At 39.7% G+C, this 15485-nt stretch overlaps 1 protein-coding gene and 1 non-coding gene across 3 annotated transcripts in view; both read right to left on the minus strand.

Annotated features, from left to right (window-relative positions):
- Nucleotides 1-15485, minus strand: part of Stxbp3 (syntaxin binding protein 3) — a 43780-nt gene that overhangs the window by 6458 nt on the left and 21837 nt on the right. For both annotated transcript variants that reach the window (XM_034500896.2, XM_076933147.1), the window contains 8 exons: nucleotides 12238-12328; nucleotides 9078-9202; nucleotides 5146-5241; nucleotides 4966-5023; nucleotides 3687-3752; nucleotides 2466-2546; nucleotides 1135-1273; nucleotides 248-447 (listed from right to left, as the gene is read on the minus strand). In XM_034500896.2, coding sequence (XP_034356787.1) covers nucleotides 248-447; nucleotides 1135-1273; nucleotides 2466-2546; nucleotides 3687-3752; nucleotides 4966-5023; nucleotides 5146-5241; nucleotides 9078-9202; nucleotides 12238-12328 — 856 coding nt within the window. The remainder of the gene's footprint in view (nucleotides 1-247; nucleotides 448-1134; nucleotides 1274-2465; nucleotides 2547-3686; nucleotides 3753-4965; nucleotides 5024-5145; nucleotides 5242-9077; nucleotides 9203-12237; nucleotides 12329-15485) is intronic.
- LOC117708087 (U6 spliceosomal RNA) lies at nucleotides 8167-8273 on the minus strand. Its single transcript, XR_004606793.1, has one exon. It is a non-coding gene; the product is annotated as a U6 spliceosomal RNA (small nuclear RNA).

Consider the following 15485-nt stretch of genomic DNA (forward strand, 5'->3'; position numbering starts at 1 on the left):
GGACTCTTTATGAAGCATGCATGTGCTCATTTTTTATTTATTTATAGATGGGGAGAATTTTTCTGAGGTCCTTAAGACTTCAAGAAGCTTCTTTGCCTATAAAATCCTCCCAGACACAGACGTCTTTTGTGAACTTCCAAGCACTCCAGAACTCCTGTCTGTGAGCTATGCTACAGTGGCAGATAAACACAGTGGAAAGAAGGTGCACCCGAGGCACTCAAGGGTTAGCAGGGGGCTGGGCTTTTACCTCCATGATATCTTTGATAAAAGGTGTCCATCGAGAAAGCTGAAAAGTCTCTTCTGCAGATCGATCTTTTCTTAGTGGTTTGGCTTGTTGGGATGGGGGAACAATGGGAACACCAAGGTGACTCCAGTTACGAATCATATCACTGTCATCTTCTATCTTTACATTGTGGATCAGTCTGTCCAGATTTTCTTCAGTGGTTCCTTAGGAAAGCGAGACAGAAGTACACAGTCAGACACCACTACTGTAACAAATTCTAGAACTGAAGGACTTACTACAGGGACTAAAGCTTAAAGGAAGAGATCTCCTCCAGGCTTCTGTCAGTTTTCTAAGCCACTCCCTTTGTCACCCTTTGTCTCCAGCTGGCTTACGCAGTTACTTCCGAGGTCTCTGTGACTCCTTTACAGTGAGTAGTAACAAGCTAGTTATTAAAATGTGCTTGTGGGGTAGGGAGATGGCTCAGAGGATAATGGTGCTTGCTGCTAAGACTGACAGCCTGGTCATTTAGCTCCTAAGGCAATTTTTAAATTAGTTCAGTTTATAATTCCTATAAATTAATATTATTTTCTTAAGATCAAGCAGAACTAAAAGCATATTCACCCAGGGACTCTTCATGAAGCATGCATGAAACCTACATGGTGAATGGAAACTCAAAATGTAACCCAAACTGCAAGATCACACAGTAGATACCATGTGGGGGCTGGCCAGTGTTTGTGGGTATAATCTGGAAATAAATCACCTCCAGTCACAGGCTGAGACACATACTGTGCCATCCCCAACACACACATAAAAATAACATGTAGCAACTGAGTGTAAAGTGTGGCTAACGCTAAGTGATTTCAGAGTTAGGACTTTAATACAGACTTAGAACCAAGCAGGGGCTCCATTACCGTTAATACCGAAGATGTAGAGCAGGACCGCCCGTATTTTGTCACAGTTGTCATGGTTCTTGTTGAGCAGCACAGGGAGGAGCACCAGCATGGAGTCCTTCACCCGCTGGCCTTCAGCATCTGTTCCAAGTGCCAGGTCCTAATGCAGACAGTAAAATGCAGACGGTGCTCTATAATCCACATTGTTTTTTCTGTTAAAAGTATCTATTATTAAACTGTCAGATTTTGGTGGAACAGATGATATTTCACAGGAGGTGGGAATGTTAGATACAAACTATTCATTGCATAAAATATAAAAGGTCATAGAGCAAATCAGAGGGAGAGAAACTTGTGCAAACCCGAGCAAGAAACTGTGATAGCCACTAAGAGTGAGAGTGTGCGTACTTCTGATGTGCTCAGTCTGAGTCAGGATATGCTCTGGGTGCAAAATAAAATGATTTCTGAATATTTTTAAAAGAACAGAAAATACCTCATCAATAGTGTTAATTTTAATCACATGTTCAAACAACAGTGTGAACATACTGGGTTAAGTTAAATGTATTACCACAATTGGTTGCTCTTCTTTTTAACTTTGAAGTGTGGCTACCAGAATAGTTAACACTGCATGGAACTTATATTCAATTTCTGTTAGTGTAATATTCTGAAAAGTTAGGAATACTAAAAACAAAAACAAAAGAATCAAAACAGAAACATGGGGTGCAGAGTTCTGTGGAACAACATGTATGCCCCACAGTCCCTGAAAAAACCCTGCAATGAAGCTCCACTAATGAAGCACTCCACAGCTCAAACTGCAATCACAGAGAAGGGACTCCTGTGAGTGTTGACCCAGGGCCCCATGATAAGGTTGACTTTGGTGTTTCTGAGAGGTGCAGGAATTAAGAGCAGGACCTAGAGGGACGTCTTCAGGTCTTTGTTGTGCCTTTGAAGGGGACAGTGGAGCTTCTGTTCTCGCCTCTGTCTACCTCTTAGTGTCCTTGTCATGAGGTGAGCTCTTGTGCTCTGTCAGACATCCCTGCTATGATGTGCCACATGACTAAAAGCAGTGAAGCCACTTGTTTATAATACCACAAGTCTCACGTATTCTCAACCAAGTATGCCCCAACACCAAACCCAACCAACCAAAACTGTGAGCTGAAATAAGCCTTTTCTCAGTAGATTATCATTTCAGTGTTTGCTTTAGTAACACAAAGGCATTAGGCATCAAATACTGCCTAGGTGAGTCCCTGACTAAGAGTCTATGATTTTGCTGTACTGAGGAAAACCTATGTGATAGCTTACAAAGTTGCTTTGGGAATCTCTCAGAGATGTGGTGTTTCTGGGTCTGTACATACCTGCTCAGTTTTGCAGAGCTTCTCAATATTCAGCTTAAACTTATTCATGCAGTCTTCAGCTAAGTTAAGATGAACGACTTGCTGAAAACCAGAAGATACTGATTATTTACAACGTTCTTATTACTTTTTGTGTAATTGAGAATATTAACTTTATATGTCTGTGTGTTTGTTTTCCCTGCATGGGTGTCAGTTATGTGTGTGCCTCATGCCCAAAGGCCAGAAGAGGGCATCAGATCCTGTGAAACTGGGGTTACACATGACTGTGAGCCACCATGTGGGCACTGGGAACTGAACTGGGATCTCCTGGAAGAGCAGTCAGTACCTTAACTGCTGAGCCTTCTCAACAGCCCCAGTTTACAGTTTTCAGATAATACAGGTTTTAATGTAAAAAAGAAACATTCAATACAGAGAAACAGCTCAAGAAAGGAAGTGAGAGTCAACGTGATGGATGTAACCACCAGACAGCAAACACAGAGCACGGTGCGGAATCTGTGTGGGGTCTGAAGAACAATGACAACACGGGCAAGTGAAAGGAAAGTCAAATCCTAAAGAGGAGCGGCTAAAGGTCCTTTTATATTATCAGTTCTTGACTGGAATACAACACCATAAAAGTGTGAAGACAGTGATTTCTAGGAGAGACTGTGTTAGGCACGGTGACTCACCTACAGTCCCAGAAATCTCAAGAATGAGGTAGGAGGACCTGCTACAGTCTGACAGTAGCCTTGGGTAGAGTGAGTTCCAGTTCAGTCTGAACTAGAATGAGACCCATCTCCCCCCACCAAGATGAATGGATAGATGGAAAAATGGACAGATGGATGGAAGGAGAGAGGGAGGGCGATAGGAAGGAAAGAGAATGGAAAGGGAGTGAATTTATATGGATAGCTTTACCTTAAGCAATTTTAAATCTAATTTGTAACTATTCATTTAAGGGAATATATATGGGTTGACAAAGTGCCGCTAGTTAATTTCGCACTGAATTTTTTATTGGGTTTGATAAATACTAAAATTATTCTGTTCAGCTGTTCAAGACAACTCTTTCTTTAAAGTGTTTAAACAATACAAACAGTGTAGATGGGGCAGTTGGTGGCTGCTTTTGGTCATTTCTCAGATCTTCAGTAAGGGTTGGGAAGACAACATCAGCAACTGTTCCAGGAGCCCTGCTAAGCCAGCCCACAGGACCAGACAGTCAAAGGCAGAGCACCCAGGCAGGGCCTTGCTTACCTTCGAGATCTGTTTTCGGAAGTGCGGCATCTTTTTCATCAGCTGGGTAAGAGCACTAAGTGACGTCTGGAACCAAACAAATCAGACAAACCCATGCTTCAGATAGTCCACATTACAGCTCTTCAATCCAGAACTCTTACATCTTAAGAAACATAGCTAATTTAGTAAACATGCTAGGTTTTAAAAGAACTTTGGGGGCTTCTGACGTCACAGTAAAGCAGCTGCCATCAAGTCCCTCTTCCCTGTGGACAGACAAGGCAGAACCTCTGGGCAGCTGATAACCCAGCAGCTGATCCCAAGCTCAGCCTGCCTGTCCTCAGGGGCTTTTCCCTCATGGCTGCCTAGGTAGGTTTCACAGGCTCAGAGCTCTAGAGAGAAAGGAACCAGGCAGAACATAAGATAAAAGCATGTGCAGTAGCTGTCCTTACACCCCTAATCTGTACAACTACCGGTGCAGCACTCCAAGGCCCAGTGGAGAACAACTAGGGAGCTAAGTACTGACAGGGATTTCAGAGGAGTCTCAGTGCTAAGGCCATGGTAGCATTCTGATTCAGACAAAACAAAAACACTTAAGCAAACACTGCAGACATTCAGATCACATTTCAAATAACAGAAGTGAAAGAAAAAGAAAGAACACTATTCCAAGCCCTAGGACTTGGCAATGGCAACAAGGAAGTAACTCGAACAGAACAGAGAAGTTAAACATTAATATTCTAAATGTCCAACTCAAGGAGCCAGAAAGATTAAATCAAACAAGATGAAGGACATTAAAACTGAATACAAGCAAACTAAATCTAAAACTAAAACTAGCCTAAACAGAGTCACAGATGGCTCAACAGGTGAAAGAGCTGGCCATGATCACAGACCCCCGTGGAGACGGACAGAGAGAATGGGCTTCACTGAACTGTCTTCTGGCTTTACACAAGCATCACAGTGCTCGTGCACTCAGGAGCAGACGGAGCTCTGGGACTGCATGGCCAGCCTTGTCTACAAGACAGCCAGGGCAACATAGTAAGCGCCCTGTCTTACAAAACAAAAACTCCATTTCTATGCATTGTTGAAACTGACTAAATGGGCTTTTAAAACTAAATTTTAATGGGAGTAACTAATTTTTGAAAATGAGTTAATAGTTGCATAAGACTTTATTTTCTCTATTTTACTGTGTTGGAATGTCCCAATAGACAAGTTAGCGGTAATTTTCATCTTTTTCACTGTCCACTGTGAAAGGCTTTGTCTAAAATGAAAAGTGTACTCTTGCATTACCCTGAAAGAGTCTTACCTTCCCCTCTGTAGCTTTCTTTGTTGATGAAATTTCCTTCATAAGCTTTGGAATTTCCCTGTCAGATTGTCAGAAAACAGTCTAAGTTAGTTCTTTACAAAACTGTTTAAAGGCTGTAAAATATACTTTAGTAATTAGTACCTAAACACTACAGAACAAAGTTAGAACAGGGTCACATACTCCAACACGACGGCGATGTGACGGTGCCGCACCCGCACCCACAGGTCGTCCTCCTCTTCAAGAACTGCCTCCTTCTCCTTCCCATCTGTTTTGTACCTGTGATAAACCGAGGAGAACATTGTTTGGATTCTCTACATCAGAAGGCAGAAGAAATATTTTTCCAGACAACAATTCTGAAAACAAACTAAAGTACAGATTCAGCCTGCTACCTAAGGGATCAAACCCCAAAGCAGAAAACCTACAGCATAACATCTTTTTCCTCTCAAATGTTAGGTTTATAGTCTTAGCAGAATGTCACCATGCAAAGCAAAACTTCAGCACCCTACGGTCAGCTCTAAGAATAAAAGTATAGGTATAGTGCGCTTAGAAGGCAGATGTTAGAAGGACTGGAGTCAAGGTCATCCTGATACAGTGTTCGGGACAGCCTGAGTTACATACACCTCAACACCCATCCCAAACAGCAAAGACAATGAAGACTAATCAACCACCGCCGGCAACATGGAATGCCCAAGTGGTTATGTCTGTAATCGCTTAAGATGACTGATGTGCTAACAACTCAGCTCAACCATCAAACATCTGTTAAGAAAAGAACCGCCACTCCAAATAGGCTGTTGAAAGTGTTTGCTACAAAATTCACAAATAATATACACCATCTGCTGCTTTACTCCTACACAATCCTATAATCACACTTCTTTTAAAGAATAGGAAGAAATGAGAAAAACTAATAGGTTGTAAAAAATGTTATGACAGCTTTAACAAGTTCTGCTGGAGTCCACAGCAATGCAAGAGGTTCATAGAACCCATGCAATGGACTTAGCTGTTCTTGGGAATGTTAATTTCCTGAGGCAATATTAGGGACTACACAGTGTTTCCTCAGTTCTGAACTATGGACAATACATGTAGATTTTCTGCTATATGAATACAATACTTTTTATAACCCCAAAATTATAAGCTTGATTTACAAAACAATCTTCCTACGTGATCTTAATTAAGATACCCAAAGATAAATGGCTGTGTTTGGTTATAAGGCTGACCTAAGGATGGAAACCCTATGTCATGCAGAATACCAGTGTGTGCTTACATAATACTTTTGCTGTTTAAGTGGCTTATAAGCAAACTAGCAGCACAGGGGCACTACTCCCAGCCCCTGGGAGGCAGAGGCAGATGGACCTCTGTGAGTTCAGAGCCAGCCTGGTCTACATAATAAAATCCACACCAGCCAGGGCTACATAGTGAGACCCTGGAAGAAAATGTGTGACAGAGATTAACAGGAACATGAGTCCTACTACAGTATGTGAACACAGGGTGAATAGCAGGCAATGGAATTAAACTACAATCGGGATGGAAGGGAACAGAGGGGAAGTGAGGCTTAGGGACTACTATATCCACTTTGCCTTTTTATGAGGAAAATGGAAAGCCATTTAAGTTCTGAGAGAAGTGATATGCACTGAGGTAGATCTTACTAAGACTCTCTCCTCTGAGTTGGGGAAAGACTTAGAGGGTGGTAGGACAGACAGAAGTAGAGCATTAAAGATCAACTAGAAGTCTGCAGGAAAACGGAGTTGGAGGTCAGTCTGGGCAATATCATGAGCTCAAGGGTAAGGCTGCTCTCCAGTTGAAAAATTAGATAGGTCTTTACAATGTAGCCATGAATATTTACTACTTGAGTGTTTTTGAACTTGATTGTCCATAGTTGAAATTTTGGCCTGAGTAACTATGAGACAGGAGTTGCATTTACTATGGGGAGCAATGGCTTTGTACTTTGAAGGGGCCACCAGCAACTGAGGTGTAGACACACAAGTTAAAGATGCTCACCAGGTATTTCAAATGAAGACATTCACTAGGGACTTGATGAGGCTGAAGTTCAGAATACACATAACACAGGAGCCAAGGTAAGACAGACCTTGAGACTAAGTGTACTTCTGAAAGTATGTAAGCAGAATCCCCAAGCTAAATCCCAGAACATTCCAACCCTAAGAAGCAGGATTAAGAAGGAACATGAGATCAGACTTTCGGATTTAGTAAAACAGAGGCAGAGAAGGTACTTCTGGGCTGGCTCAGTGGATTAAAGCTCTCACCACAGAAGGCTGACAGCCTGAGTTTCTGAGTCTGACCACTGGATCCCATGGGGAAGGAGAGAACTCACTCCCTATGACTGTCCTCAGAACTCCACATGCATGGAGGGGCACATGTGTACCTGTACACACATACAAACACAAACACACACACACACACACACACACACACACACACACACACACACACACACACACAGAGCAAACTACCACAGTAGTTTTTAATAAGAAATCATTTCCTACGTAAAAACTGATGGAGCAGAGGGAGTTTCTATTCCCACACTAGTCTTCTTTCTGAACTTTTGTAATTCAGTGAAAGGTAAAACTGTCTTTTAAAACATTAACTCCCTTCCTTACTCGTAAGCAACTAAATCTTCCCTTGTTTGCCAGCAAACCTAGGAAGAACACACTTTTAATACTAGGTGAGTACTGTCCAAAGCTTCTGTCCAGTCTAGAACCAAATTATTGTCTGATACCAGATTCATTTCAAAACCTACTGAGCCATCTTGGAGACCTAAAGGATAACAAGGATATGGAAAATACTTCTCAAAATTCCAAATGAACAGCGGAAAACAATTTTCATAATAGAAAAATGCCTCTGCTGATTTCCTAACGTAGATACAAACAATACAAAAGAACTAAAAATAAATAAATAGATAGGTAGATAGATAGATAGATAGATAATAAGGAGCAGGATTTAATTGTAATACAAGTAAAAACACAATGGAAAATACAAAAATTAAGAAAAATTGCAAAATAAAAAAATAAAATTGTATCATAATTATCAAAGTAACTGTTTAATAAAACTGGTATTAATTAACTAATTAATTAGGTTATTTTGTGGTACAATGGATTTACTGTAGGGCCTCATGCATGCTAGACACATACTGTACAACTTATTTAAGTTTAAATTTTATTTTTAGTTGGGAATCTTTTTTTTTTTTTTTTAAATATGGAACGCTTCACGAATTTGCGTGTCATCCTTGCGCAGGGGCTATGCTAATCTTCTCTGTATCGTTCTGATTTTAGTATATGTGCTGCCGAAGCGAGCACTTAGTTGGGAATCTTAATAAATTGCCCAGGCTGGCCTTGAACAAGTGATCCTCCTGCCTAACCCTCCCAAACAGCTAGAATTAAGGGTCTGAACCATTGGATCCAGATCTACAAGTCAACATAAACAAAATTTCATAAAGCTAATGTTCATGTTTACTGCTGTGTTCAAGCAGTAAGTCTGCCTGCCGTGAAACCTGCCCTGCAGCCTAGGCTAGCATCAAGCTCCTGATGCTTCTGCTGAAGGCTCCTGAATGCTCAAATTATAGACAAGCAAATCTTGGCTAGAAAAAGACTATTTGGACTTAGAGATCATGATATCAGAAAGCACAGTGGTGCATGCATGTGTGTGTGTGTGTAAATCATGCGACACTAAGTAAAACAGTTTCTTAAGAAAAGTTGTTCACTTTGGTTACCTGCCCTTACTTTAAAAGTAATATCCCTATTTAAGGGTTACAACAATAATTTTTGGGTATATGATTTAGAATAAACACAGCCTAATCATTTTGAATATAACATATATGAAATATAATAATGGGCCTGGCATTTACTCTGAATGTAAATAAAAAAGTCTGAATTCAACTTGTTTATATGCACTGATACCATAGGATAGACAAGGAAGCCAGTCTACTTAAAAGCTTTGAAGCAAGCTGCCTGTTAGCTTCTGTCAGGGTTACAGTTACCAGAGTGAGAGAGAGGGAAGGTCTCTGAATAAGCAGTTTCCAGGTCTTCCAGGTTCTGCCCCCACTGTCAGTCATTACATAGTCTGTCTACACGCCCTCTATAAGCCCTTCAGTTTATACTTGCTTGTATGTATCATTCTCAATTGGTAGTAGATCATATGCCATTGCCTGAAAGGTCAGTTCATGCAGGACAGTGGACACAGGGTCAAAGCCACGGTCAATTATTAAGAGCTGGGACTGAGTTTTACCCTAGAATAACAAGATAAAATTATCTTAAGAAATTTCAGTACCTTTATGTGAACACATTTTTAATATCTTAGAAAGTTTAATCCTTTCCCTCAACAAAAACACACAATAAAACAAAATCACACAATAAAACAAAACAAATGGTTAACTGCCTTAAGAAGATGAAGTCACATTAAAATGAACAGAACTATGAGTGGCATAGTAGGGAAAACAAGACTACACAATTATCGTTTTCCTAATTAGGCTAAGAGGCTAAATACAACAATATAATTGTTCCAAATTTTCTTTGATGAAATGACATTTGGCTTTCCCTAAATACTTTTTCTTTCTTTTCTTGTTTTTCTAGGATAGGTGTTCACTATGTATGTAGCTCAGGCTGGCTGTGGACTCAACATACACCCTCAGCCTTCCCACGTGCTGGGTCTACAGACACATACTACTACGCCTGACCAATGTTATCTTCTTGTACATCCAGTTCCGTAAATAAGAAGGCTGACATAAATTAAGAATAGTAGCTAGTACTTGTGTTAGACATTTGCTAGCCAAGAAAGACATTTTATTTCAGAGAGGCACTACCTCACAGTTCTTACAGTTCCTCTTCGAGACAGATATTATCATATCCATGTGACAAAACAGGCCATTAAAGCTTAGGATTAAGTCATTCTGCAGGTCACACACCGCTGCTAACTGACCTGCAGAATGGAGTTTTAAACCTAAGCCAGCTCTATTTCAATGCTTGTACTATTATGCTATTTTAAGAGTAGAGAGCGTATTAACAAAAACTAGAATTATAAATAATAATAAAACCCTGTTAACAGTAATTCAAAAACAACACGGACCACTCAGTGGGTAACCTGAGTGAGTAACATTGCTGGGAAATTCTCCTGCTAATGTTGGAGCCATCTACAGTTCTTCTGGGTGAGGAGGTGGTGGTGAGGATCACACCAAGGCTTCCTACCAGGCAGATGCTGTACCACTAAGCTTTCCACTTTTGATTTTGAGATAGGCTAGCCTGGAGCTCACTTAGTACCCAGGCAGTCTTTGAACTTGTGATCTTCCCTCCTCAGCCTCCAAAGTAACTGAGATTGCAGGCCTATGGTGCCAACTCTGGCTCACACTTCACTCTTAAAAGTAACTAATTCTTTAGCTTCTTAGTCAAAGAAGTAAGAGGTAACTAACTACAACTCAGACATTTCCTATTCATTTACACATAGCAGATAGAGGAAAGTTACATCAGTTAGACTTTCAAAATACCTTTGAGTTAATTCCTGACTCTCCTAATAAAGGCTAAAACAGTAAGGTACAGTGATAAAGAGAGTATTTTGGAATCAAATCAGTTAAGTTCTGCCACAGTTGGTTTCTTGCTGTATGACCTTGGCTAAGACTCTCCACCTCTCATATATTAGTATTCAATTGGTAAACATTATACCAAATGACAGAAGCTCTCCCTTGCAGGATTGTTGTGAAGTTAAATGCACTTCCACGAAACAAAATGTACATGAGTGAGAGTCTGCGGAAACATACAGACAAAAGGGAAGTACCATGTGTATGATAGAAAAGCCTGGGGATATGAAAAACCAGGGTGGTAGCACTTGGTTTGAAGAGTCAGGAAGAGCTGCAAAGAGAGGCAAGCCTTTACCAAGTGCCTGAATAAAGGAAAGGTGTCAAACAACTGAAGGATGAATAATTTCCCAGGAGAAAGAATAAAAGGAGAAAGAGGGAGAGAATATTTTGCCTTTTTCCACTGAAACTATCCTTTACTATCATTCCTTGATTTAACAAATGTTTCTGTTCACAGCCTACGATGTTTATTAAGCCACTCTATTTTCTTTTTTTTTGTTTGTTTGTTTGTTTTGTTGTTGTTTTATTTTTTGAGACAGGGTTTCTCTGTGTAGCCCTGGCTGTCCTAGAACTCACTCTGTAGACCAGGCTGGCCTCGAACTCAGAAATCTGCCTGCCTATTCCTCCCAAGTGCTGGGATCTATTTTCTAACAGAATAATAACTTTCACTAGACCCCCAAGCCCAAAGTCACTAACTTTTCAAGTAACCAGCATTGACATCTTCCATCCATGTTGTGTGACACTGAGTTTTACCTCTCTCTGTCTCTACCCAGACTCTTGCTTCTCTTGCAAAATCTGCCTTTATTATGCTTTCATCACTCTTGAAGCTCACGGGCCTCATCTTGTTATGCTTTCCAGACTGGTTCAGGTCAGGTAACCCTAGCCTGTGCTGCCACTGTATTCTGTATACTCCTCTGCAGCCACTTACTGTACAACACTGCCAGTCAATGGGTCCCTGGCCACCTCCTCTTCTAAACTAGGATAGTCCAGCCTTTACTCTGTAGCTACTGAGATTCAGAGTCTCAGCCCTGACACCATTTGTCCATCTCCTTCCTCAGGCTCTTCCTTCTCTGGCCACACCTACATGCTGGCATTCCCCAGGTCTTTGGTTACATTGCTTTATTTTTAGAAGACAGCAATAAAGGTTGTTAATTACTCATCCATGTGCAAATACTTGAATGTTATGTCACCTAACTCTCACACCAACCACCAAACAAGGCACACATTATCCCAGTCATTTCAGAGATATCAAACAACTCAAGCTCGCAGAACCAGTAATAGTGGGAATCCCAGCATTTATTAAATATTAACCTAGTAAAAGGCATTATTTTGAAGACTTCATAGAGATTAGCTCATTTAATCATTTCATTAGCTTAAAATAGGCATTATTATTTCCACTTTCTGGAGACAAAAATTTAGTTCAAAGAAGTTCTGTAATTTGCTTTAATAAACAAATTATTAATTAAGTGGCAGAGCCAAGATGTGGACTCACTGCTGACTTCAAAGCCTCCAGCTTCCCCCAGGCCACACTATCAAATCACAATCTACTAAGCTTTCCGCTTATCAAATCAGAACTTCAGACCCACCTTAGTGTTCCCCAACTCAATACTAGAAAACAAATTAACAGGTTGCTTTTGACTTATAAAAGAAACACGCACTTTACTATGTAGAATCATTGTTTGCCATTTATAAATTACCTTTATTAGGCCTTTTTCATCAATTTTGTAGTAGTCTTCAAGCTTTTTTTCAACCAGCTGTGCAAGCTTACTGGCATTATCTAGAGGTTTACTAAAAATGGAACAAATGTTTTAACAATTACCTTTCAGGACACTTTACAATACTATAAAGTTAAATTCTAAAATAAGATTTAACCACTTTAGATTTAGAAAATAAAACAATTTATAAACATGGAAAACTTCAGATATCAAATGCTACATAACTGCCAGTGCCTTAGCACATGCTTCAGACACTTTTAGCACGAGGGAATAAAATAGTACATACAAAGTGCCATCCCCGTATCCCTCCCTCTGTTGATACATTCAGTCCTTTGAAAGCCACTGAAATCATTCTCAGTTTCATACATTATAAACAACATGGAAACCAATATGCTTGACACATCTCTCTATGTCCACTGCACATATAGGTATGATTCCTGGGCCAAAGGGTATATGCATTTTCAACTTTTCTAAACATAACCACCCTGCTTTCCGAATGAAGAAGTGACAATGACAGCCCCCACTCACAGTGTGGTATTCGCCCTCATACTCTCTTTGACTCAGTCTTCCAATATAGCTATGCTCTGTCTTATAAAATGGAGACCCGCTCAGTGGTGTAAAGGGCTTACTGCTCTTACTGAGGACCTGGCTTTTGTTTCTAGAACCCATGTCAGGCAGCTAACAACTGCCTGTAACTCCAGTCCTCTTCTGACCTCTGGGGTAACTGCACATGTGGGACACACAAATTCATACAGGCACAGACACAAACATAAATAAAAGTAAACAAATATTTTACAGCAAAAAATAAGATGGCAGCACCATACTTCAAATGGTAACTTCATGATCAGTGGTATTAGTAACCCACAAGAAAAATGTTAGAAAATGATTTTCATCTAGCACACTAACATGAGAAAAAGAGAAATGGGGGTCCTCATATGAGGCTTTTTATTTGTATTCTTTAAAAAGGTTTATTTATTTTATATGAGTGCTCTGTCTTCATTCTTCATGCACACCAGAAGAGGGCATAGGATCCTATTACAGATGGTTGTAAGCCATCATGTGGTTGTTGGGAATTGAACTCAGGACCTCTAGAAGAGCAGTCAGTGCTCTTAACCACTGAGCCATCTCTCCAGCCCCAAGGCTTTTTAAAATGTTTAAGAATCTTTCAGTTTTATATTTTAAAAATAAATGTTCACTATCCAGGAGGTGATGGCACACACCTTTAATCTCAGCATTTTGGGAGGCTGAAGCAAGTGGATCTCTATGAGTTCAAGGCCAGCCTGGTCTATAAAGTGAGTTCCAGGCCATCCAGGGCTACACAGAGAATCCCTGTCTCAAAAAAACCAAAACCAAAATAAAAAAATAAAATAAAATAAAGATACACTTACAAACAGTGATTTATAGATTTCTTGCAAAAATGTTTTTTAAAAATGATTTTATTTTAGAATTTATCTTAAGTTAATACAGCATATTCTTAAAGAATAGGTTATGTATTGGTGTGTGTGTGTGTGTGTGTGTGTGTGTGTGTGTGTGTGCGCGCGCGCGCGCGCGCGTGCCTGTGGAAGCCAGAGGTCAACATTGGGCTTTTCTCTGTCACTCTTTGTTTTTTGAGACAGGGCCTCTCACTGAATGAGGAGCTGAGCCTTTCAGCTCCATTGGCTGGCCACTCCTCCAGTGCTGGTGTTATAGGCATGTGCACCATTATAGCCAGGCTTATGTGGCTGCTGGTGATCTGAACTCTGATCCTTATGCTTGCCCAGCAAGAATTTTATCAATGGAGCCATCTTTCAACCCCAGAATTTTTAAATTTCACTTAAATTTAATTTAATAATAATAATTATTATCACCAACAATACAATTAACAACAAAACATTATAGTGCAACCATCAGTGCTATTAATAATTGATATCAATAAAACATTAATAATCAATAAATATGAATAAATAATCCATAACAGAATATTTAAATTCATCAAAAATCTTAGGTTTTTTACTGATTCAAAATATGTCTATAAGTAAACCATTAGATTATAAAATGGTTTAGGCTTACTCGCTTCCCTGAGCATAACACACCATCAATAGTAGAAGCTTAAAGAACACTAAACTCCAGCAAGAGGCAAATCACTTTGCTCAGCTCCACTAAGTAAAGATTGTAATTAGCATATTACACGTTTTCTAATTCCCAAGGGAAAAAGTCTATCCAGGGATATATGAGTTAAAGACATTTAGTATACTGCTTTAGTAATAAACAGTAGATTTTACTCCTTTTTACATTTGTTTTTTGTCTGTTTTAGCTGTGGACACTAGCATGGAGTAGTGCCAAGTACAGGGGTCAGAGGACAGCTTGTGACAATTGATTTTCTTCTTTTATCACATAGGTCTTACAGCTCAAACTCAAGAGTATCCATCCAGCCCTTGGTAGTAAGCTCCTTTATCTGCTGAGCCATTTGCTAGCCCCAATAGCAGATTTTTAAATGTGTACTTTAAGAGTGATGAAGTTTACAGTAGTACATAAAATTGCAGTTAAATGTTTCATCTATCAATTGAACAAACGCCAATATTCGGATAAAAAATCTGCTCAAGGAAAAGTCAAAGATACGCTCACTACATGTAGCAGTAGAGTGTAGTTACCATCTTTCTTCGTGATTTACAGGCAAACTTCTTTCATTCTAACAACCTCATGAGAAAACTATTATCATCATTCCTATTTTAAAATTATAAATTCTATGACTTACAATTCTAAGACTAGATTAAACACAGCTAGTAACAAAGCTGGGTTAAATCCAAGTGTCTGACAAAAAAAACAAACAAACTAGGAAACAAACACAGTCCAATGATCCATCTACACTAGCTCAAAATTAGACAAAACTAAGCCGCAAGTTCAAGGTGAGTGAGTAGCAGGTGGTCCTGGAGAGGGAGAAGGGAAGTGGCTAGAGGATCAGGGGCCCCTAGGAAACTGTTTCTCATGAGAGCATCAAATGCTACTGTTCATATGAAAGAAACTAACAAACCTTCATAAAATGAATGCACTTTACTGTAACTTGATTTTCATAAAGAAACAAGTAAATAAAGGTATGCGGTATAAAAGTTGAACCTTACGTCTTAAAAAAAAAAAACTTTCTATAAATAAATGAAACTAAATTTAAGTTCTAAAATTCAGCAATGGAGGCTATCAGCTACTTTATGATCTGAAGCCTGAACCTGAAATCTTCTTTATGCAGGGCACGGCAA

This window comes from Arvicanthis niloticus, chromosome 4, assembly GCF_011762505.2.
Source record: "Arvicanthis niloticus isolate mArvNil1 chromosome 4, mArvNil1.pat.X, whole genome shotgun sequence".
Classification (NCBI taxonomy): Eukaryota; Metazoa; Chordata; class Mammalia; order Rodentia; family Muridae; genus Arvicanthis; species Arvicanthis niloticus.